The 26747-nt window shown below is 41.7% G+C and overlaps 1 protein-coding gene across 1 annotated transcript in view; it reads right to left on the reverse strand.

Moving 5' to 3' along the window:
- RMDN2 (regulator of microtubule dynamics 2) overlaps window positions 1-26747 on the reverse strand; it is a 110801-nt gene that overhangs the window by 68375 nt on the left and 15679 nt on the right. Inside the window, exons 3-4 of the mRNA XM_075862766.1 lie at window positions 4125-4323; window positions 1768-1870 (exon numbers count right to left, since the gene is read on the reverse strand). Coding sequence (XP_075718881.1) covers window positions 1768-1870; window positions 4125-4323 — 302 coding nt within the window. The remainder of the gene's footprint in view (window positions 1-1767; window positions 1871-4124; window positions 4324-26747) is intronic.

A 26747-nucleotide genomic window follows, 5' to 3' on the forward strand; every position in this document is an offset into this window, starting at 1 on the left:
ACTGTTTTCAATATCCATACTGCTCTTTTAGATCTCCTTGAAGTTTTAATTTTTGTGATCATTTTTGTATGTCCTAATAAAATTTGTACCTTTTCATTATTTATATGGCTTTTTGACTTCCTGGTTCTATATAAGTTGCTTCCAATATTGTCTGAAGTTTGCCTTTAAAATTTACATTTAGAGTGGGGGTGCTCTAACACTTGTAAGTGGCACCCAACCCTTTACCTAAACCTTCTGAGTCTTTTATATTTAAAACTATCTACAGTGTGTACTGTGGCACTATCTACAGGGCATTGTGACTATGGTGCCATCTGTGGGTGGGCATTATACTGTATATAGGCAGCTATGGGGGCGTTATACTGTATAGGGACAGCAATGGAGGCATATTTGGCAGCTATAGTGGCATTATACTGTGTGGGGGGTTCTATGGGCAAATTATACTGTGGGGAGGCACTATGGGAGCATCATACTGTGTGGGCTGAACCGGATGTGCATGGGCCGGGATTGGGTGTGGTTAGAGACGTGGCCTACAAGTAAAAAAAATTGCTGCAACGCGGTACGCGCGCTGCATCGGTTGTCCCTCTTTGCAATACTTGAAAGTCGGAAGGTATGCATATATATTGGGTTCATTTGTGCAGTCAGCTGTACGCATATCATGTTTATCAGCTAAATTGACTTTAGCTGCCCATAAACATTAGATCAACGCACCATGATCGGCCGACAAACTTACATGTACAGGGGCCTCTCAAATGTCTGATGGCAGATGAAGGGGGAAAGACTCATCCATTGACTTAAAGAGGCACTATGCAATGCTACATTTCCTCTGCAGCGGCTGATCCTTGGAACAGGGGTCTACAGTCCCTCGTTTCCAGGGAAGAAATGGGTGCGTGCGTGGGGTCACTCTTCATTAACGCCAAAGGCAGATAAGAACACCGCCAAGTGAGCATCTACAACTGATAAACGTATCTCCCATTAAATATAATGGAGAGTGAACGTGCGCATGCAACCACTTCTGTAGAAAGAATGGTGGACTGGGCAACCCACATTCTCAGGACGGGTAGGGGTCCCTGTGGTCTTAAAGAGGCTCTGTCACCAGATTATAAGTGCCCTATCTCCTACATAATCTGATCGTCGCTGTAATGTAGATAACAGCAGTGGTTTTTATTTTGAAAAACAATCATTTTTGAGCAAGTTATGAGCAATTTTAGATTTAGTTTCTTAATGCCCAACTGGGCGTGTTTTTACTTTTGACCAAGTGGGTGTTGTAAAGAAGTGTATGAGGCTGACCAATCAGTGACCAATCAGCGTCATACACCTCTCATTGTCCCAGCCCAGCATGATCCACAGCACAGTGTGATTGTGCAGTGAAAGAAGCTGGGCTGGAACAATGAGAAGTGTATGAAGCTGATTGGTCACTGATTGGTCGGCCTCATACACTTCTTTACAACACCCACTTGGTCAAAAGTAAAAACACGCCCAGTTGGGCATTAAGAAACTAAATCTAAAATTGCTCATAACTTGCTCAAAAATGATTGTTTTTCAAAATAAAAACCACTGCTGTTATCTACATTACAGCGACGATCACATTATGTAGGAGATAGGGCACTTATAATCTGGTGACAGAGCCTCTTTAACACTAAAAATCAGACATTTTTGGCTTACAAAATGATCCCAATACCATAAATATCTTTCATGGGGAAACCTTGCAAGGCTTGCAAAATATAAGAAGTTACAGTAGACTGAAGTGTTTTGGAGAGAACCTCTTACCGCTGGCTGCATAGCTTTTCTTTTCTTCTACATCATTTGTTAAATAAAACATGTCACTGTATGCCCGCGCCAGCCTCCAAAGGAATTCAACTTTATTTCCATACTGAAAATAAATAAAAAATTCATATAACGAATTCAAAACAAACTGAAATGTCTGAATGGAACCATACTAAAGTAGAGGTTATCACAGAACACAAACTGAAAAACATTCCGCACAAGGCAAGCACTCAAATATTTTCTTGTGTCCAGAATGAGTACATGTGAATAAGTACTGGATCATTTATAATGAAGGTTGTCCAGATTTTGGAAAAACCTTAAAATGTACACATGAAGTATCAGATCCATCGTACTGCCATCACCAATATCATCATAAGAGGAAGGACATAAGGACAACCCCCGTGTACTTGCCCTATTATACTAGCCATACACATATGTATGTCGGCCGAACCCACGGGTACGGTCAGCCATCTAATGTGTATAGCGGCGTCCGGACTCTCCTTCGACGGCAGATGTCGGGGAAGAAAAAGGTCAGGCATCTTCGTTATTAGACAGATTCTCTCTGAGAACGCAGCCGAGTCGAGCATGCATGTGTATGGGGGAGTCGGGAGGAATAGCTGTCGGCCATCAGCTATCTAAAACGTATGGCCAGCTTTATGTTCTTTGAGGTCCATGGCCCATTCTTTGTATAATTAAAAAAATCTATACATCCTGTATCAGTTCCTCGCGGTTTTCAATACCTTGCAGTCAATCAATGGGAACCTTCATTGTTTATAGTACTTCCAGTGGATAAAAATCTATCCTGGTCATGTGACGGACAGACAGGCGCACGGATAGTTACAGTTAGGGTATGTTCACATGCTGCAGATTCGTTCGAAAAATCTATTCCATACATCTGAATGGGGTTGTTTCTGCAGCAAGGAATTCTGTAAACGCCATTAAGATGGTTGAGATAGTCGCTGAAATGTCTGCAACAAATGAGCAGCACGTGACTACCCTAGGGTATGTTCACATGGTCAGGATATTAAGAATAGTCCACAGCAGAAAACTGCAGCTAAAAGTTGTTTTTTTGCTGCTATTTGCATGCAGATTCCATTAAGGTTCAATAGAGCTAATAATATTAATAAGAAGAAAATCAGTGATGCGGTCATTATTTCACGCAGAGAATGTGAATGAGGCATAAAATACCCCATTCACATACATTGCCAGTGCAATAGCTGTGGATTCTGTCCGGATTTAGATGCAGAAACCTTACAGAAATTTCTTAGAGCTGGGTCTTAAAACAAACCAAGCACCTGGGTGATCATTACATGACCAGGACAGATTTTTAGCTCGGAGAGCGAACAATGAGTTCCTATTGTATGACAGCAAGTAGAGTTCTTGAAAATCATGAGCAAATGAAAGATGGTAACTATTGATTATGCAAAGAATGACTTTTATTTGATGAAACCGGAATGCCGACATTCAGGTAAATGGTCACTATAGTAACAAGAAATAAATACTGTGTATATATATATATATAACCAGGTGAAAAAGTGTCCCTTGCAGTGTGGACTGTAAAACAGTGTAAATTGCAATGTTTTGAAACTTTTTGCGCTCAATTACATAGGGAGGAATCACTGTTAGTATATATAGGTACTTCTGTTAGTTTTCCCCAAAATAAATACTTAATATCTCACGGATTTAAACCTATGGGGATATATAATCATTCCAGATATATCTGGAATGATTATATATCCCCATATATTTAAATCAGTGAGATATCAATTACATGGGGAAAACAAGAGAAGGGTACACAACCTTTCTAAAGTGTATTTGCCAAGTATCTGCTGCTACTCATATAAGGACAGCATAGGATATGGGGGGGGGCGGGGGGTTGCGACGACTAGATATACAGTTTCCTATGATTTGATTGAGTATTATCATGTAAAGTGACTGACCGTTCTTCCCTGTATACAAACACAAAAAGGAAAAAAACATGTTAAAGCAGCATGTGTCTACTAAAAGGGTTTTTACAGACTTTAACATTGATGGCCATCAATATCCGATTGGTGCAGGTCTACCACCCAGCACCCCCTGCAACCAGCTGTATGAAGGAGCTGGAAGCGCCACGTCCCCTTCAGTGTTTACACAGACACAGCGCCGTACATTTAGTTGTGGCTGTGCCTGGTACTGCAACTCACAGCAGTACCGAGCACGGCCACAACCAGATGTATATCGCTGTGCCCGAGTAAACAATAAAAGGCTTGCGACGCGGCTGATCGTACCGGGAGCGGACGGTCACCGATGAGAATAGGCCATCAATAATACAGTCAACAAAACCCCCGTTAAGCCTACAGGTACGTAGGTTGTTCAAATACCTTTTCCTGCTGGTTAAGCAACATCCTGAACCCATCCTGCTTCTCGGATTCTGAGCCATTGTGACTGGTATCTGCTTTCTGGAGTAGAGCATGAAGTTCAGCTTTCTCTTGGGTGATTTTAGAAGTCTCTGCTGTGACAATTCCCACGCCACGCTCATCCTCTGATTCTACTTCTGTGTCAGTCTGAGCAGTGATATATCTGCAAGAAGATCACTATGTCTTTAAAGGCCAACTGAAAATGGAAAATTATAATGTATATAAATCATTGCTTACATTAACTTCATTTTCCACAAAACAGTTATTACATTATTTTTACTAGTTACCATGAACATGAGTTACAGCTACATTATTGCTTCCAAATCATTACCAATCTTAAGAGACATAAAACAAAAGTAAACATCAAATAATCCATAAAAGATGTGAGCTGGGTCAACATAGCTGTAAAAAATACGTACAGATGTAGCAGTCTTTATCTTGACTTTTAACATTAAATACACAGTGGCAAGCAAAATTAACTTGACTTCTTCAATGGCTTTTGCTGTGTGTTCATCAGTCAAGATAAACTTGGCTACATCTGTATCACCTCTACAGTTGTAGGTAATGTTTGGTGGTGACTATTTGCAGTTGGGGGTTGCCATGCTACCCGCTCAAATTCCTGTACCATAATCTTACGGAATAAATTTGGACAGAAATCCTCCACACAATCTCAACCCTCACCCAAATAGTCCGGATCTGCTTCATTTCGAGTTCTTCTTGATTATCCAAATTGGCCTTAGTTTCACCTTAGACTTTTTAACTTCACTAATATTTCTCAGACACATTGTACAGGGTGGGCCATTTATATGGATACACCTAAATAAAATGGGAATGGTTGGGGATATTAACTTCCTGTTTGTGGCACATTAATATATGGGAGGGGGGAAACTTTTCAAGCTGGGTGTTGACCATAGCGGCCATTTTGAAGTCGGCCATTTTGTATCCAACTTTAGTTTTTTCAATGGGAAGAGGGTCATGTGACATCAAACTTATCGAGAATTTCACAAGAAAAATAATGGTGTGCTTGGTTTTAACGTTACTTTATTCTTTCATGAGTTATTTACAAGCTTCTCTTTGTTTACAGCCATTGACATGTCGCAGAGGTTAACACGTGAGGCGCGGATAGAAATTGTGTTGATGTCTGGTGAACGCAGTACCCGGGTCATTGCAGCAGATTTCAATGCAAGACACCCTACGAGACCACCCATCTCCCATGCTACAGTTTGCAAAGTGCTTGCCAAGTTTCGTGAAACTGGTTCAGTGTTGGATTTGCCCAAATGTGGACGCATGAAAACTGTCACTAATGAAGAAACATCAGTGGCTGTCCTAGCTTCATTCAGCAAGAGCCCACAGCGTAGCACTCGCCGCATGTCACTGGAGAGTGGCATCAGTCGAACATCCCTTCGGCGGATATTAGCTACTCACAAGTGGCACCCTTACAAACTCCAGCTGCTGCAGCATCTCAACGAGGATGACCCAGATCGGCGCACTGAATTTGCAGAATGGGCAAAACAAAAATTGGAACAGGACCCTCAGTTTACACAGAACATTTTGTTCAGTGATGAGGCAAACTTTTATGTGAATGGTGAAGTTAACAAACAAAACCACCGCTATTGGTCTGACACTAACCCACATTGGATAGATCCCTCCAAGACTGTTGGAACACAAAAATTGATGGTATGGTGTGGTATATGGGGTACAAAGATAGTGGGGCCATTCTTCATCAATGGAAACCTCAAGGCCACGGGATATCTGAAATTGCTACATGATGATGTGTTTCCCTCTTTATGCACTGAAGCTGGCACGTTCCCTGAGTTTTTCCAGCAAGATGGTGCACCACCACATTATGGGTGTCAGGTCCGAGCATTCCAAGATGAACAGTTTCCTGGAAAGTGGATTGGTCGTCGTGGGCCAGTTGAACGGCCCCCTAGGTCTCCCGATCTGACCCCCTTAGACTTTTATCTTTGGGGTCATCTGAAGGCAATTGTCTATGCTGTGAAGATACGAGATGTGCAGCAACTGAAACTACGGATACTGGAAGCCTGTGCTAGTATTTCTTCTGCGTTGTTGCTATCAGTGTGTGAAGAGTGGGAGAAGAGGGTTGCACTGACAATCCAACACAATGGGCAGCACTTTGAACACATTTTATAAGTGGTCAGAAACTTGTAAATAACTCATGAAAGAATAAAGTAACGTTAAAACCAAGCACACCATTATTTTTCTTGTGAAATTCTCGATAAGTTTGATGTGTCACATGACCCTCTTCCCATTGAAAAAACTAAAGTTGGATACAAAATGGCCGACTTCAAAATGGCCGCCATGGTCAACACCCAGCTTGAAAAGTTTCCCCCCTCCCATATACTAATGTGCCACAAACAGGAAGTTAATATCACCAACCATTCCCATTTTATTTAGGTGTATCCATATAAATGGCCCACCCTGTACAGTTTCCCCATTCGTGTTAACACACGCTACACTTTTGCATCTAATCCCATCAACATTAAAAAGGTACTAAAATAGCATTAGTCCATCCCTAAATCATCTTTGCACAATATTCTCCCTACCCTTACAACCAGCATCCTTAACATTCACATCTGACTGTGCCAAAGTCACACGCTCTTAGTAAATCTATCCCATTGGATCTTGACAACCACTCACCTATATTATTACGGGATTACGATGAGCAATTTCTAGTTCAATCAGAATTACTCTTTGCTCTTATTTGGGCTTGCTGGATTAAAGAGGCTCTGTCACCAGATTATCACATCCCTATCTCCTATTGCATGTGATCGGCGCTGCAATGTAGATAACAGGAACATTTTTTTTGTTTTTTTGAAAAACGATCATTTTTGGCCAAGTTATGAGCAATTTTATATTTATGCAAATGAGCTTTGAAATGGACAACTGGGCGTGGTTTTTTTCGTATTTCCAACTGGGCGTGTATTGTGTTTTTAACAACTGGGCGTGTTTACTTGTTTTACTAACTGGGCGTTGTGAATAGAAATGTATGATGCTGACAAATCAGCATCATACACTTCTCATCGTTCCCACCCAGCTTCTTTCACTAAAGACACACAGCGTGACGTCACCCACAGGTCCTTCAACCTTGGCGTCGGTCAGAGAAGATACATCGGCTGAAAGGCGTCCAAAAGGTTAATATGCTCGTCTCTAGGGAGTTTACTATGCTTACCTGCACATGGTGATGCTGCTGCAAATTTAACTGTACGCCTGGAGCTGTGGTGTCTTCTCTCTTCTGACGCCAAGGTTGAAGGACCTGTGGGTGACGTCACGCTGTGTCTGCAGTGAAAGAAGCTGGCTGGGAGTGATGACGTCACCCACAGGTCCTTCAACCTTGGCGTCGGAAGAGAGAAGACACCACAGCATCATACACTTCTATTCACAACGCACAGTTAGTAAAACAAGTAAACACGCCCAGTTGTTAAAAACACAATACACGCCCAATTGGAAATACGAAAAAAAAACACGCCCAGTTGTCCATTTCAAAGCTCATTTGCATAAATGTAAAATTGCCAAAAATTATCGTTTAAAAAAAAAACACGTTACTGTTATCTACATTGCAGCGCCGATCACATGCAATAGGAGAGAGGGATTTGATAATCTGGCGACAGAGCCTCTTTATGTGGCTTGTGAACAAGTGGAGTTATTAAACCGGTGTTGAAAGAGGAGTTAAAGTCTCTGTAAGTACTCTTATTTACTTTTTGATTTGTTCACGTTTTTTTTTTGTAACTGAGATAATGGATAGCAAGATTGGAGATTTTCTTCAGTGCACAGTCTGCCATATGTATGCACGACTGGAGCCAGAGTTCCAGGGTGAATACCTCTATGGCAGATGTGAGTATGTGGTTCACCTGGAAGCTCGCATTAGAGATTTGAAGGAGCAAAATGCAACACTGAGGGCGATAGACAATCTTGAGCGGAGCATGCAGTTAGTGGGGTAGATCTGGAGGGTGAAGACACTGGTGAGCAGGATCAGGCAAGTAGCTGGGTTAATGTAGTTAGGGGCAGTAGACAGGGGTCCAAGAAAAAGAAGGCCAATCCTGTTTCTGACATTCCAAGCAAAATTGCCAAGATGGGAGATGATGCGAGGGTGTCTGTCTCAGAACTGGCAGCCCTAGTGGATACTGATCTCCCAACAGCTGGGAGAGCAGCCCAGCTAGTAGTCAGCGGGATAGTAATGACGGTAAGGCAAGACAATAGGTAATTATGGGGGATTCTATAATCAGAAGAAGGACGGATAGAATTATTTGTCGCCAAGACCACCTCAACCGAATGGTTTGCGGTCTCCCTGGTGCCAGGGTTCGGCATGTGATGGAACGGGTGGTGTAGAGGAGAAGGCTTTGGGTTCCTGGAGCACTAGGCTGACTTTTCATTGGGGTACAAACTGTATTCTGCAGATTTGCACCTAAATGGAAGGGGGTCCGCTGTGCTGGAGGAGAGAATTCTAGCTGGGGTAGCGGAGTACTGAACTAGGGCTGAGGAGGGAGGTCAATGTAGAAAATAAAGGGGTAGTAAGGTTAGAGAGGGGTCAGACTATATTGGTGGGGGGAGAAATAGACTGTGAGGAGAGGACTAAACAGTATAAGGAGATCCTTTTGTTACAAAACAGCAATGAAAATAAAAATGCCCAAATAATCACATTTCTGATACCAAACGTGGCAATTTGAAATGCAAGTTAAAGTGTATGTTCACAAATGCCAGAAGTCTAGCCAGCAAAATAGGGGAGCTGGAGGCCTTGATACTGGAAGAAAATATAGATATATATAGTTGGTGGTGCTGAAACATGGCTGGACTCTTCTCATGACTGGGCTGTAAATCTACAGGGTTTTACACGGTTTCGGAAAGACCGGACAAATAGGAAAGGCGGTGGTGTATGTCTGTAAGTGAGAAGTGATATGAAGGAGAGTGTGAAAGAGACATTAGAGGGTGAAGATTGTGAGGAGGTTGAAACCTTGTGGGTGGAACTAGAGAGGGAGGTAAACACTGAAAAAATTACTTGTGGTGTAATCTATAGACCCCCCCAATATAACTGAGGAGATGGAATGTCAGCTATATAAAAGAAATGGAGCGGGCTGCACAGGCTGGTACTGTAGTAATAATGGGAGATTTTAATTACCGGGATATTAATTGGTGTCATGGTTCGGCTTCAACTGCTAAGGGGAGAAACAAACACAGGCTGGGAGGGCAAAAACACTTAATTTTAATAAGGCCAATTTCCCCAGGATGAGGGCTGCAATTCAGGATATAAACTGGAAAGAACTAATGTCAAATAATGGGACAAATGATAAATGGGAGATCTTAACCCCTTCCCATCACAGCCACTTTTGGACTAATTGACAGAGCCCCATTTTTAAAATCTGAGATGTGTCACTTTATGTGGTAATAACTTTGGAATGCTTTCACCTAGCCAAGCGATTCTGAGATTATTTTCTCGTAACAAATTGTACTTTTTGTCAGAGGTAAAATTTGGTCAATAAATTAATTGCTTATTTGTGAAACACCCCAAAATGTTGAGGAAAAATTGCAAAATTAAGCATTTTTCTAAATTTTAATGTATCTGCTTGTAAGACAGATAGTAATACCACACAAAATAGTTACTAGTTCACATATCTCATATGTCTACTTTATGTTGGCATCATTTTCTTTTTCTAGGATGTTACAAGGCTTATTAGTTTAGCAGCATTTTCTCACATTTTCAAGAGCCTATTTTTATAAGGTCCAGTTCAGTTCTGAAGCAGCTATGAGGGGCCTATATTTTGGGAAACCCCCATAAATTACCCCATTTTAAAAACTACACCCTCAAAGAATTCAAAAAGCATTTAGAAAGTTTCTTAACTGGTTCCCGACCGCTGGCTGTGTTTTTACGGCCAGCGGTCAGGGTCCTTAAAACCTGAGCCATAGACTTTTTACGGCTCGGGTTTTAACTTGCTGCCCGAGCAGCTAAATATCGGGTCTCCGGCTGTCAGTGACTGCCGGGGACCGAGGAGAGGATAGAAGCAGCTTTGGCTGCTTCTGTCTTCTATGATCTCTTTTACACAGCGCTCAATGCACGCTGTGTATAGGAATAGAGGCAGCGGCCGCGCCACAGTCTCTATTCCTGACTGGTCACATGATCTCCGGGTGCCGTTACTGACAGACTGCTGCTGGGTCTTACTAGACCCAGCACAGCCCTATTAGGGACAATCGTCACTATGAGTGGGCCGATTTCCCCTGTAACTGGGGCTGCTGTGCAGCCCCAGTTACAGTGGAAAAACATGGTGTAAAAGAAAGAAAAAAAATATATAAAAAAGTCCCTCAAAAGTCTTTGTTTGACCTTTGAGGGACAGACCATAGTAAGAAAAAAATAGTAAAGTAAAGTGCAAAGAAAAATTAAATAATACATATAAAATACCCACGCCAAAAAAAAACAAAAAACGCCCCCCCCCCCCGCCAATCATTGTTGTAACGCTAGCGCTGACCCAATTACCCTAACATAGATATGTAATATATTAAAATTTACGGCAGACAATGACAATCACAAATAAAAGGTCTATTTTAGGGTTAAACTATGTTATTACCAAAAAAAATAGCTGAAACGTAAAAAAAGCTTATTTTTTTTACTATTATTTTCAAACTTTATTAATAAAAATTCTAGAATAGCAAGAAGGATGTGTATAAAAACGATAAAAGAAGAAACCTGCATTGTCTAAGGAAAAAACATCTAAAAAAATTACGCCGTTAGCCCAACAAATAAAAAAAAGTTATAGCCATTTAACTAACATGTACAAAAAAGGGCTAAACGGTGTCTGGTCCTGAAGGCTCAAAATAGCCCGGCCTGAACTAGTTAACCCTTTAGGAGTTTAACAGGAATTGAAGCAAAGTGGAGGTGACATTTACAAATGTAATTTTTGCAGAAATTCAATTTGAATCCATTATTTCTGTAACAGAAGGTTTTACCAGAGAAACGCAGCTCAATATTTATTGCCCGGATTCTGCAGTTTTTAGTAATATCCCACATGTGGCCCTAGTGTGCAACTGGACTGAAACACAGGCCTCAGGAAAAAAGGAGCACCTAGTGGATTTTGGGGCCTTCTTTTTATTAATTATATTTTAGGCACCATGTCAGGTTAGAAGAGGTCTTGTGGTGCCAAAACAAAAAGGAAACACATAAAAAAAAGACCCCGTTTTGGAAACTACACCCCACAAGGAATTCATCTAGGGGTGTAGTGTGCATTTTGACCCCACAGGTGTTCCATAGATTTTTTTCCACTAAGACGTAGCTCTAGCTCAAAAGGTTTCATTTTCTCATCAAATAAAGGTGAAAAAGCACCCCAATATTTGTAAAGCAACTTCTCCAGAGTTTGCAAATACCACATATGTGGTAATAAACTACTGTATGAATACACAGCAGGGCTCAGAACGGAAGACGCGCCATTTGGAGCGCAGATTTTGCTGGATTGGTTTCTCTGCACCATGTTGCTTTTGCAAAGCCCCTAAGGTACCAGTACAATAGAAATAGAAACACCCCAAAAGTGACTCAATTTGGTAAACTACAACCCATTGTGGAATTTATCTAGTGTTTTTTTTTCAAAATGCTTCATTTTCTCAACAAATAAAGGAGAAAAAGCACCCCAACATTCGAAAAGCAACTTCTTCAGAGTAGGGAAATACCCCATATGTGGTCATAACCTGCTGTTTGGACACACAGTAGGGCTCAGAAGGGAAGGAGCACCATTTGGAGCACAGATCTTGCTGGATTGATTCGTAGGCACAATGTTGCATTTACAGAGCCCCAAAGGTACAGTAAAGACCCCTGAAGTGTGACTATGTAATGTCCGTGGCTGCGGGCTGTCAGCTCCAACCTCCCCCTGACAGCCGCGAGTCGGCAAGCGCTGGCCCCAGTCTCCTCCTCAGGAGACGCCAGCGCTCGCGTCCACTCACCTCTGCCGGATCCCGTATGGTGCGCGCGCGCACGCTCGTCCTCTCTCTTAAAGGGGCAGCACGCGCACTGGACCTCATGGACGAACTTTGACCCGTGAGTACCGTGGACTATAAGAGGGGTCCAGCCCCCTAGTTCTATGCCTGTGCATTGTTGTGTTCTCTATAGTTTGTCTATGTAATGGCCTCCTAGTGTGTTTCCTTCTCCAGTCCCTGTTCCAATACTTGTTTCCAGTTCCTGTTCCTAGCAATCCATACCTTCCTGGTCTAGCACGGAGCTGTGCCAAAGTCGTGCTGCGCTACATCCACGTCTGACCAGCTTCACCTCGCCTGACGTCCGCCTGCTACCAAAGTCCCAGTCGAGCCTGCCCTGCTGCTGTCTGAGCTGCCACAGGCACCTATAGAACTATAGACAATCACCTGCTCCCTGTTGGCCAGCTGCCTTACCGCCAAGGCGGTACGGCCCAGTGGGTCCACAGACCCTTCGTGACAGTCTACATTTGGTAAACTACAGCCCTTGAAGAATTAATCTAGGGGTGTAGTGAGCATTTTGACCCCACAGGTTTTTGCTGAATTTATTAGAATTGGGATGTGAAAACCAAAAAAATATAATTTTTTCCCCAATAAGATGTAATTCTAGCACAAAATTTTGCATTTTCACAAGGACTATAGGAGAAAAGCAACTCAACCTTTGTAAAGCATGTTCTCCCGAGTACAGCAATACCCCATATGCAAATCGCAAACTGCTGTTTGGACACACGTCAGGACTCAAAAGGGAAGGAGAGCCATTTGACTTTTTGAGCACATATTTTGCCAAATTGGTTTCTGGGCACCATGTCGCATGTGCAAAGCTTCCTGAGGTACCAGTACAGTACAAATTCCCCATTGTGACCCCATTTGAGACTTTATCCCTCAAGGAATTAAATTAGGGTTGTAGTGAATATTTTGACCCACAAGTGTTTTATAGATTTAATTAGAATTGGGACATAAAAATTAAAATCTACATTTTTTTCTAATAATATGTTGTTTCAGCTCAAATGTAATTTTTAAAAAGGAATACAGGAGAAAAGACACCCCAAAATTTGTCACGTAATTTCTCCTGCATAAGGCAATTCCCCGTATGTGGTCGTAAACTGCTATTTGGACACCCAGCAAGGCTCTAAAGGGAAAGAGCGCCATTTGTTTTTTGGAGTGGAGATTTTACAAGATTATTTTTTTGATACCATGATGCATTGGGCTGACGCACCAGTTTACCCCTCAAGGAATTCATCTGGAAGTGTAGTGAGCATTTTGACCACACAAGTGTTTTGCAAAAATTAGTACACAATAGATGTTGCAGATTGAAAATTGCCATTTTCCACAGATATGCAATTTCAGTGCCTAGCTTGTTCTACTGGAGACCCACACCACATAAATTGTTAAGCGGGTTCTCCAGAGTACAGTAATACCCAATATGTGGTCATAAATTGCTGTTTAGGCACAATGCCAGGCTCAGAAGGACTGCCATTTTGCTTTTGGAGCGCATATTTTGCTTGGCAGTAGATTTCTTTAAGATTTTACTGGTATTTCAGCTTATAATTTGGGGGGATATATAAGCTGGGCGGAGTGCATCAGGGTATACGCAAGCTGGGCGGAATGCATCAGGGTATACGCAAGCTGGGCGGAGTGCATCAGGGTATACGCAAGCTGGGCGGAGTGCATCAGGGTATACGCAAGCTGGGCGGAGTGCATCAGGGTATACGCAAGCTGGGCGGAGTGCATCAGGGTATACGTAAGATGGGCGGAGTGCAACAGGGTATATGTAAACTGGGTGGAGTACACCAGGGTATATGTAAAATAGGCGGAATACATCAGGGCATAATAGGATGATGTAATAATGGGGTGAAGGAATAATAAAATTAATAATCCATGGATTGGTGTGGTTTGCTTTGAACCAATCCTTTATGCACGGGCCGGGTTTTTTGGGTATAGTACAAAATATGTGCACTCCAGTATTGCCTAATCGTTGACTTCTTCACTAGCCCTATAAGCAGCACAAGGCCTTAAAGTTTCCTCATCTCCGCTGCATCTACGGGGTCCACCTGTGGGGTCTAACAAACGATGATGTGGGGTTTTTAGTGAAAAACTACTGGACCTAAAAAATTTCATCATTGCTTTCTGAGAGATATAACGTGTTATTTTTACGTTGACTGCGCTGTGTGAGGGGTTGGTTTTTGTGGAACGAGCTGTAACTTTTTTTGGTTCCATTTTGGGTTACATGCGATTTTTTTTTAATCACTATTTCTTCCATTGTTTGGGAGACGAGGAAACCAAAAAACAGCAATTATAGCATGGTTTTGTCTCTTCTTTTTTAGTGTCAAATTTATAAAGTTTTTTTACGTTTTAATACTTTCCCACAATAAAAAATACACTTTTCTAAAAAAAAAAACAAAAAAAAAAAACATGTTTTAGTGTCACCATTTTCAGACAGCCATAACTTTTTAATTTTCTGCTCATATTGCTGTGGGAGGGCTTGTTTTTTGCGTGATGAACTGTAGTTTCTATTGGTACCATTTTGTGGTACCTGCAACTTTTTGATCACTTATTTTAAAAAAATTGACACAAGATGACCAAAAAAGAAATGCGCTCATGGTTTATTCCATTTTTTTACTGTTGTCACCGTGCGGTAAAAATAACGTGATATTTTTATCGTTCAGGCCATTCCAAACGTGGCGATACCCATTATGTATAGTTTTTTTCATTTTTTTCTAATTATAAAAAGGACTTGATCAGGGAAAAGATTGTTTTTATTAGTTAAAACCTTTTATTTATTTATTTTTCTTTAACATTTTTTTCACACTTACCTGGGGACTTGAAGATCTGATCTCCTGATCCCCGGTACAATACACTGCACTACTTACGTAGTGCAGTGTATTGTAACGGTCATTCTTCATTTGACAGTTAAGCCCATTAGGTCCTGCCTTGGGCAGGACCCAATAGGCTTCCGTAGCTGGCCGACCAGGAAGCCGTTGCTAGGCTTCCTGGTTACCATAGCAACCATCGGCAACCACAATCTCTCACGGGTGGGTCCGGTGGGGCACAGAGGGTGCCCCCTCCCTCTGTCAACTACTTAGATGTGGCAGTCACTGTTGAACTGATGCATTTAAGGGGTACATAGCGGCGATCGTTGGTAACAGTGTTCGCAGCCATTGCAGTGGGATGTCAGCTGTATATTACAAGGGGGGGAAGGGGTTAAAACTTACTTTGTATAACTATAGTGCAAAATTTATTCCTATAGGTAACAAGTATAAACGACATGGCTTGCACCTTCTGTAAAAAGAGCAATTGAAAAATACAAATCTGAGAGTACAGATGTAGCCTTTGTAAATTATAAAAGAGGTTAATAAAAATCAGAAAAATACAAAATGAAAGGCCGGTGGCCAAGGAACCATGCATTCATCTTCGTAAAACGCAATACTATGGAATGGTACATATAGCCCAATTATCTACGATCATGCTACAACGGAGTCTTAAATTCACAGAATTTGTCCTCTTGCCCAACAAAGACTTTCTTTAGTTTCCGTCTCACATACCAACCATAAGAAAAATCTAATACTTCTACTTACACAAAACGAGGAGCTCATGGTATATGCTTAAAGCTATGTACACCTTTGAAAACGTTTTTTTCCCCTAATAAAACAGTTTATCAGTGTGTTTGGTGCAACTTTGTAATTACTTTTTGATTAAAAATTATTCTTACTTTTTGATACAGCTGCTTTGTATTCTGTTAGAGAGAGGCTGTATTGTTCACTAAGACCTGAATCTGTCAGGTCAGCAATACTGACGGGTTCAGTGGCAGCACGTCCTGCAGGATCGAGTGGTTAACGATCACATCTAAGTTCATAACTTAGATGTGATCGATAACAGGTGGATTCTGCGTGGACCCGCTGACACTGCACCCGTTTGTGATATACATTTGTGATAGAATGGGTCACTTTTAAGAGCTCTGTAATAGGATGCCACTGCTGCAACAGGTCAGTTTGTGATGTTCCTTCCCTACTAGATATTCCCAAGATCAACTGTGAGTGGTATTATTGCAAAGTGGAAGCGTTTAGGAACCACAGCAACTCAGCCACAAAATGGCAGACCACGTAAAGTAACAGAGCGGGGGTCGCCGAGTTCTGAGGCGTATAGTGCATAAAAGTCGCCAACGCTCTGCTAACTCAATAACTGCAGAGTTCTAAAACTTCCATCAACACAAAAGCTGTGCACTGGGAGCTTCATGGCATGGGTTTCCATGGCCGAGCAGCTGCATGCAAGCCTAAAATCCTCAAATTCAATGCCAAGCGTCGGATGGAGTGTAGTAATTCACTGGACTCTGGAGGAGCGGAAACGTGTTCTGTGGAGTGATGAATCACACTTCTCGATCTGGAAGTTTGGTGGAGGAGTCTGCATTTGGCGACTCCCAGGAGAACATTACCTGCCTGACTGCATTGTGCCAACTGGAAAGTTTAGTGGAGGAGATATAATGCTATGTGGCTGTTTTTCAGGGGTTGCCTAGACCCCTTATTTCCAGTGAAGGGAAATCTTAATGCTTCAGCATACCAAGACATATAGGACAATTATAAGCTTCCAACTTTGTGGGAACAGTTTGGGAAAGGCCCTTTTCTGTTCCAGCAAAACTGTGCCCCAGTGCACATAGCAAGGTCCATAAAGGCACGGTTGGGGGAGTTTGGTGTGGAAGAACTTGACTGGCTCACACAGAGCCCTGACCTCAACCCCTTCGAACTCCTTTGGGATGAACTACAGGGTGGGCCATTTATATGGATACACCTAAATAAAATGGGAATGGTTGGTGATATTAACTTCCTGTTTGTGGCACATTAGTATATGGGAGGGGGGAAACTTTTCAAGCTGGGTGTTGACCATGGCGGCCATTTTGTTTCCAACTTTAGTTTTTTCAATGGGAAGAGGGATCATGTGACACATCAAACTTATCGAGAATTTCACAAGAAAAACAATGGTGTGCTTGGTTTTAACGTTACTTTATTCTTTCATGAGTTATTTACAAGCTTCTCTTTGTTTACAGCCATTGACATGTCGCAGAGGTTAACACGTGAGGAGCGCATAGAAATTGTGTTGATGTCTGGTGAACGCAGTACCCGGGTCATTGCAGCAGATTTCAATGCAAGACACCCTACGAGACCACCCATCTCCCATGCTACAGTTTGCAAAGTGCTTGCCAAGTTTCGTGAAACTGGTTCAGTGTTGGATTTGCCCAAATGTGGACGCATGAAAACTGTCACTAATGAAGAAACATCAGTGGCTGTCCTAGCTTCATTCAGCAAGAGCCCACAGCGTAGCACTCACCGCATGTCACTGGAGAGTGGCATCAGTCGAACATCCCTTCGGCGGATATTAGCTACTCACAAATGGCACCCTTACAAACTCCAGCTGCTGCAGCACCTCAACGAGGATGACCCAGATCGGCGAACTGAATTTGCAGAATGGGCAAAACAAAAATTGGAACAGGACCCTCAGTTTACACAGAACATTTTGTTCAGTGATGAGGCAAACTTTTATGTGAATGGTGAAGTTAACAAACAAAACCACCGCTATTGGTCTGACACTAACCCACATTGGATAGATCCCTCCAAGACTGTTGGAACACAAAAATTGATGGTATGGTGTGGTATATGGGGTACAAAGATAGTGGGGCCATTCTTCATCAATGGAAACCTCAAGGCCACGGGATATCTGAAATTGCTACATGATGATGTGTTTCCCTCTTTATGCACTGAAGCTGGCACGTTCCCTGTGTTTTTCCAGCAAGATGGTGCACCACCACATTATGGGTGTCAGGTCCGAGCATTCCTAGATGAACAGTTTCCTGGAAAGTGGATTGGTCGTCGTGGGCCAGTTGAATGGCCCCCTAGGTCTCCCGATCTGACCCCCTTAGACTTTTATCTTTGTCGTAATCTGAAGGCAGTTGTCTATGCTGTGAAGATACGAGATGTGCAGCAACTGAAACTATGGATACTGGAAGCCTGTGCTAGCATTTCTTCTGCGGTGTTGCTATCAGTGTGTGAAGAGTGGGAGAAGAGGGTTGCACTGACAATCCAACACAATGGGCAGCACTTTGAACACATTTTATAAGTGGTCAGAAACTTGTAAATAACTCATGAAAGAATAAAACTGTAGCATGGGAGATGGGTGGTCTCGTAGGGTGTCTTGTTTGAAATCTGCTGCAATGACCCGGGTACTGCGTTCACCAGACATCAACACAATTTCTATGCGCTCCTCACGTGTTAACCTCTGCGACATGTCAATGGCTGTAAACAAAGAGAAGCTTGTAAATAACTCATGAAAGAATAAAGTAACGTTAAAACGAAGCACACCATTGTTTTTCTTGTGAAATTCTCGATAAGTTTGATGTGTCACATGACCCTCTTCCCATTGAAAAAACTAAAGTTGGATACAAAATGGCCAACTTCAAAATGGCCGCCATGGTCAACACCCAGCTTGAAAAGTTTCCCCCCTCCCATATACTAATGTGCCACAAACAGGATGTTAATATCACCAACCATTCCCATTTTATTTAGGTGTATCCATATAAATTGCCCACCCTGTAGAATTGAGACTGTGAGCCAGGTCCTCTCGTTCACGATCAGAGTCTGACCTCACAAGTGCTCTTCTGGATGAAAATTCCCACAGACAAACTGCACAATCTTGTAGAAAGCCTTCCCAGAAGAGTGGAAGCTATTTTAGCTGCAAAAAGGGGGGGGGGGGACCAACATATAATGCCTATGGATATATAATGGGACTTCATAAAAGCTCCTGTAAGTGAAATGAAATGCAGGGGTGTCCTAATGCTTTTACCCATAGAGTGTATAAATATACAATTTTTATATATATATATATATATATATTCTACTAGTTAGCAAGTAGTTGGAAAAAAAAATATATATATATATATATATATAGGACAAAAAGAAAATGAGGCAGCACTACCAAATATTTGGATAGAGATCCTTTTATTCCACATGTGTGCAACGTTTCAGCTCGGTATGAGCCTTTCTCAAGCATACCGAGCTGAAACGTTGCACACACACGTGGAATAAAAGGATCTCTATCCAAATATTTGGTAGTGCTGCCTCATTTTCTTTTTGTCCTGATTGAGGGGTCACTCTTGGACTGTGACCTAGGAGGCGTGCACCCGCTTTAGAAAAATTATCTTGTGCTGCTGATTTGCATCTATATATATATATATATATATATATATATATATATATATAAATAAAAACACACACACACACACACACACACACACACACACACACACACACGTGTACGATTGTGGAATCTCATATTGCTAGAAAATAGAGTTGCACAGAAAAGAAAAAAAAAAAAATGACCTAGAGACAAAGTCAGACGTACTCATATCACAGATACCAAGAAACCGCATCCTCAAGTCTTATCAAACCATAAATAATTCAAGTACTTCTGCCAATGCAAGGGAGTGCAAATCTTCCTTTGGGTACACCGTGCATATTTTATAGATAATGTCTTCATTATCTGTTAACTTAGTCAGACAACATCTGGTAAAATATAAAGAATCTTCCCAGTTGGATATCTGGTGCATGGTGAACCAGTTAGGTAAAATAACGTACTGTATAGCACAATATCGGTCAAAAACACACCTGACCATGACACCTATATAAGCTTGTTAGACGTCTCATTCCAAAACATGGACGTTAATATAGAGTTGCTTAACAAAAAAATAGAAAAAGATCCTAGTAGTTGGCGGGTAAAAAAAATTTAATATATAGAAAATATTTGCCAGAGACAATAGAAACCCGTTTTTTTCCCCAACTACTTGCTAACTAGTAGAATAGTTAAATTGTAAAAAATACCTTTATTTAAATCAAGTAGGGACAAACATAGAATTTAAAACTAAGCACTGAGTAAAAGTGCTCGCTGTGGTCAATAGTATAGATCAGCTATCACTACGTAAAGGTACGAAGTACGAACTATGGTCAATAGTAAAGGTCAGCTGTTAACATTGCTCTAAAATAGGATTAACCCCTTAACGCTCAGTGACGTACTATTCCGTCATGGAAACCGCCCTGTTCGCGCTCCATGACGGAATAGTACGTCACGGGAGTAACGGCCATTTCGGCCGTCCTCCCGACACATATAGGAGCTGTGACAGCTGCTGTCTCGTACAGCAGCTGTCACAGCTCCTACAGCGGGGACCGATCGCTGTGTCCCCGCTGATTAACCCCTGAAAAGCCGTGTTCAATAGCGATCACTGCTTTTTAGGGGTTAAGCTGCCATTGCCGGCCTGCTACACGATAGCGGCCGGCGATGGTGACTAAGGCAACCGGACACCAAACAATGGCGTTTAACCGTATACCAAACCGTATACCAAATTTATACATTTTCCCTAAATTTTGCAATTTTTCACCAATAAACAGTGAATATATTGTCCAAATTTTACCACTAACATAAAGCCCAATGTGTCATGAGAAAACAATCTCAGAATCGCTTGGATAGGTTTAAGCATTCCGACGTTATTATCACATAAAGTGAAATATGTCAGATTTGAAAAATGGGCTCTGAGCCTGAAGGCCAAAACAAGGCTGCGTCCTTAACCTTGTGGGGGGTTTCCACTGTTTTGGCACCGCAAGAGCCCTGCAAACTTGCCTAAAATATTTTTAACAGGTTCCCGACCGCTGGCCGTAAATATACGGCCAGCGGTCAGGGTCTCTAAAGTCCGCCGTATAGACTATTTACGGCGGCACTTCAGAGACTGTGCACGCGCGATCGCGTGCACACAGCTCTGTGCCCTGGCTGTTGCTAACAGCCATGGGCACTGGGCAGAATGTCAGGGGTCAATCTTTTGGCCCCTGAACATGTGATCGCTGTGACAACCAATCACAGCGATCACATGCATTTCTGCATAGAAAACAGTGTGCACGCGATCGCGTGCACACAGCCCTGTGCCCACGCTGTTACCAACAGCTCTGGGCACTGGGCAGAGTATCAGGGACCAATCTGATGGTCCCTGAACATGTGGTCGCTGTGAAAACCTATCACAGCGACCACATTTGTTTTATTTTGACTTTTCTGGCAGTAAATCTCCTGCCTCTTTTCTTCTCCTCAAACATTGTTTCAGTTTGAGGAGAAGAAGAGACTCGGGAGAATTGCTGCCAGAAGATTACAGTTACAGTTACACAAAAAATACAGTTACACTCTAAAACATTCTCTGTATAGATAGATTTCTATCTATCTATACAATCTATCTATCCATCTATCTTTTTTTCTATCTATCTACCTTTCTATCTTTTATTCTATTAGAATAGGCAGGTAGGGAGTATATAATTATATATATATCCACATATATATAATATATATAGCAATAGCGGTTTATTTTTTTGTTAGCGGCAGTGTAGATATATATAGCAGTTAGTTTGTGTGTTTTATATAAAAAAATAAATAAAAAAAAAACAATTTGTTTAGTTAGTGTTAGTTACGTTATGGCGAGGAAGTTGTTTAGCGCCAAGGAGGCATACGCCATGCTGTGGTCTGAGTCGGAGACCGCATCAGAGATGGCGTCCGAGATGGAACCTGTTTTAGGTAGTGACGATGACAGCGTCACTTCAGGTTCATCTTCAGGGGACGTTGTCCCTGATGCAGTTGAAACTGCAGAACTTGAAAGCGCAGGGCCAAGTAGCGCTGTAGCACGGGACAGCCTGGTCCCTTCAGTCCAGGCTCTTGTATGGGCACCTGCCCCATCTTTTGGGCCTAGAATCCACGGATTTACTGCCACTCCTGGCATAACCGTGGACAATACAAATTTTGTCCAAATGGATTACTTCCATTTATTTATAACGGACGACATCCTAAATCAGATTGTCCACGAAACAAATTTATATGCCACTCAATATATAAGGCAGAAACCTTCATCCACCCATGCCAGAGATTGGACGCCCACCAATTTGCTGGAATTAAAAAAATTTTTGGGGCTCACCCTAAATATGGGTAATTGTCAAAAAGCCCTCCATTAGGTCTTACTGGTCAACAAGACCCGCCCAAGCCACCCCAGTGTATTCTGCAATAAAGCCCAGGTCTCGTTATGAGACAATAATGAGGTTCCTCCACTTCAATGACAACGCACAGGCCCCCCCAAGTACCGATGCAAACCGGGATCGGTTGTTCAAAATAAGACCGCTAATAAATTCCCTGAATAATTTATTTCTGCAACTCTACACCCCTGAGCAGAATGTAAGTGTGGACGAATCCCTCCTCAACTTTCATGGCAGACTTAGCTTTCGCCAATATCTACCTTCAAAAAGGGCAAGATATGGCGTTAAGCTCTACAAATTGTGTGAAAGCGGGTCAGGATATACCACCGCCTTCAGAATTTATGAAGGGCGGGAACGCACAATAAATGTTCCTGAATGCCCCCCTGATCTTTCCACCAGCAGTAAGATCGTGTGGGAGATAATGCAGCCTCTGCTTCACAAGGGGTACCACCTGTACTGTGATAATTTTTATTCCAGTGTGCCCCTGTTTAGGCATTTGCATGCTGCAAGGACTGGGGCATGTGGTACCATGCGCAAAAAACAAATTGGTTTTCCTCAGCAATTAGTGGGGAAGCGCATGGTAAAGGGGGACTCCTGTGCTTATGCATCTGAAGAATTGCTGGCGGTCAAGTTCAGGGATCGCAAAGATGTGTATGTGCTAAGCACGATTCATACCGCAGGAACAGTGGCAGTGAGGGAAAGAGGGGCAACATCGGACAAGCACAAACCAGTGAGCGTGTCCGAATATAACAAGTACATGGGGGGGGTGGATTTAAGCGACCAGGTTTTACAGCCCTATTTAGTAAAACGCAAAACTAAAACCTGGTACAAAAAAGTGGCCATTTATTTGTTACAGGTGGCAATCCACAATTCATTTGTGCTGTACAAAAAAAACAGAGGCAGAGATACATACCTGGATTTCCAGGAAAAAATTATTGAAGGCCTCATTTTTGATGTTCAGGACACCCGAGAATGCCCCCAGTCTGAGGATGTCACGCGACTGACTGAAAGACACTTCATCAGTCGGATTCCCCCAACAGCACCCAGAAGCAACCCCCAGAAAAAGTGCCGCGTCTGCAGAAAAGACGGGCACCGCAAAGATTCCCGATATTTCTGTCCCTCATGTCCCTCACAACCAGGCCTGTGCATTGAGCCATGTTTTAAAAAATACCACACTGTTCTGAATTATTAGATTTTAGTTAATTCGTTGAAAATATATTTGCCCTACATTACGTTTTTATTTTTCCCCTGATTTTACTCCAAGGGTGAGGGAGGGAATGGGTGGGTGGGGGGTGGATGTCATGTTTGCATATTCTCTAAAGTTCATCTGCTGGAGAGCTCCATTTGCATAAACCTGCAATTTCTTATTTTAGAAAACCCCAAAAAATAAATTCCCATTATACCCCTAGATGAATATTTTGGGATTTCTGCTTCAAGAGCAGATATTTTGGAAGTGTTATAGAAACTCTGTTGAGTTTTGTAAAACCAGCTTTGAAAAAAAGCGATTTGTGAAATAATCTTCTTCTATCCTCCGCCCTCCTACTTCTCTATGTGATAAATAAGACACACATATTTGGTATCCCCGTGCACGGGAGAAGTGGCAGAATGTGAAAGGAGATGAATTTTGGCCGTGGTCTATACCGTGTGTGAAAAATGCTGGTATAAACTGACGCATTTTCCTAAAAAATTGCTAATTTTATTTTGATCCATCTTATTCAAGAAACTTTCAGAAGAAAACTGGACTTGCTAAAAATATGATAAACCCCTTGAAGGAAACCTTGTGGGGTCTACTTGTGCGAATGAAGTAATTTATGGGGTGATTCTAATGTTTCAGCAGCATTACACCCCCCAGAAAACAGTATGCGGCTCTAAAATCAAATTCAAAATTCCTGGACCGAAAAGCCTCCTTTTATGCCAAGCCCTGGCACATGCCCGCACAGTGAATAAGGCACACATATTTGGTATCCCCATGCACGGGAGAAGTGGAAGAATGTGAAAGGAGATTAATTTTGTCCGTGGTCCATACCGTGTGTGAAAAATGGTAGCATAAACTGGCGCAATTGCTAAATTCTTGCATTTTTTTCCAATTTTGCCCACTTTAGAGAAAAAAATAAAAATGATATATACTGACAAATGCCACTAAAACAAAGCCCTATCTGTCCTTTAAAAAGAGTGTAAAATTCAAAGATGAACTTTATTCACCTGCTGAGTTATAGTCATCTAAAGAAGCGCATAGCAAAATTGTGAAATTTGCTCTGGTCATTTAGCTGTAAAACAGCCTAGTCCTTAACCGGTTAAATAAAAAGGAGGCCCCAAAATCCTGTAGGTGCTCCTTTGCTTCTGAGGCCTGTGCTTCAATTCATAAGCACACTAGAGCCACATGTGGGATATTTCCTAAAACTGCAGAATCCGGGCAATAAATATTGAGTTGCATTTATCTGGTAAAACCTTCTGTGTTACAAAAAAAAGATGATTAAAAATACATTTCTGCAAAAAATAAATAAAATGAAAATTTGTAAATTTCACCTGTACATTGCTTTAATTCCTGTGAAACGTCTAAAGGGTTGATAAACTTTCTAAATGCGGTTTTGAATACCTTGAGGGGTGCAGTTTTTAAAATGGGGTGACTTGTGGGGATTTATATTGTGTAGGCCCCTCAAAACCACTTCAGAACTGAACTGGCCCCTGTAAAAATAGCCTTTTGAAATTTTCTTGAAAATGTGAGAAATTGCTGCTAAAATTCTAAGCCTTGTAACGTCATAGAAAAGTAAAAGGAGGGGGATGTTAATTAGCAACAATTTTGTGTGGTATAACCATCTGTCTTACAAGCAGATACATTTAAATTGATAAAAATGCAAATTTTTGCAATTTTAATCTAAATTGTGGTGTTTTTTCACAATTGGTGTTTTTTCACAATTAAATACTGAATGTATCGACCAAATTTTACCACTATCTTAAAGTCCAATGTGTCACGAGAAAACAATCTCAGAATCGCTTGGATAGGTAAAAGCATTCCAAAGTTATTACCACAAAGTGAAACATGTCAGATTTGAAAAATAAGGCTGTCGGGAAGGTCAAAAGTGGCCAAAGCGGGAAGGGGTTAAATATACAAAAAATAAAATGAATTTGATGAAACTAGACAACCCCTTTAAATCAAATGTACTAATACGTCTTTTTTAGGTGGAAATAGTTGTTAATGAAAATGTCGTTTGTGAGTGACGGAAATCTTTCCCATTCATCAGAAATGTATAAGTGATAATGTATAATGAAATGTATAGTGATAATCGTTATCGCTATGACTGTAGTGTGTAATGGGTATCGCTAAAGAAGCAGCCAGCATTTTTATGCAAAAAATTGGTTACGGACAGGATAGGGACAGAGTAAGGCTTCGTTCGCATCTGCGTTGGGACTCTGTTCATGGGTTCCGTTTGTCCTTTTCATTACCTTTTACAAACGGAGCTTAAAAAAATGCCCCGTGGGAACGAAACGCAGTTTTCCCCATTGAAATTAATAGGCAGATGTTTGGAAGCGTTCAGCCTCCGTATTGTTAGCCGTTTTTCGGGGCATTTACGGCCCGAAAAACGGCTGAAAATAGACCGTGTGAACATACCCTCACAACACTAGGTGCAGAAGGTGGACCAAATTGCTGGATTAGAGGAGCTCTCTCCTTGGGAGCTCAGGACTCACCCTTCCTTTGTTCGGATTTGAAGGGGTTGGCTTACTAGGAGACCACAGATTCAGGTTCAGTGAACAGCTGATCTAGTTTTCATCATGGGTCTAAGATAATGGGGAATTAGGACTATTGTATAAAGATTAATGTATAATGAACATTGTTTTATCATATTGCTTGGTACATGTGAACATGCATTATCTTTTTGGTACTAACTCGATACACATTCCTGTCTCCAACCGATGGTATTCCCCCTACCTCCATTAATTCTTCTTCCTATGTTTTTATGTTTTATTGGTTGATGGTTACCTTTAGAATGATGATGTACTATGTACGGTGTCTTACGGGATTATTCATATATGATCCAATTATATCTCTCTGTAGGGCTTCACGGATTGACCTAGCTAATTTGATTAACTGTGCTAGTTCTTTTAGGGTCTTTGTGTAAGCGAATATTGCATAAAACACACCTTGAGAATGTCAACATGTCATGCTTGGTACTCTGTTTATATGCATATTATTCTTCTGCATATAGCTTTATAACTTGGTAAAACTCAATAAAAAGATATTTGAAAGAAAAAAATAAAATCAATGGTGATGCAAACTGAACCTATGGTTTCAGTCAGGGTTCCGTTCATGGGTTCCCCTGAAGGATAGCTCCGACAGAACCCAAGAACGGATCCCTGACACAGATGTGAACGAAGCCTAAAATGTACAAAGTTTTTTGAGGTTTGTGTTTGGTGCGACTTATTGGTAAACGTATGTCTCATGGAGTCAATAAACAGCTTATTTAACCCCTTAGTGACCACTAATACGCCTTTTTACGTGATTCACTAATGGGCTTTAGGCTAGGCTGACGCCTTTTCACGTCCGCCTAGTCTAAGTCCTGCACGGGTCTCCCGTGCAGGCAGGAGC

Source organism: Rhinoderma darwinii, chromosome 4, assembly GCF_050947455.1.
Source record: "Rhinoderma darwinii isolate aRhiDar2 chromosome 4, aRhiDar2.hap1, whole genome shotgun sequence".
Classification (NCBI taxonomy): Eukaryota; Metazoa; Chordata; class Amphibia; order Anura; family Rhinodermatidae; genus Rhinoderma; species Rhinoderma darwinii.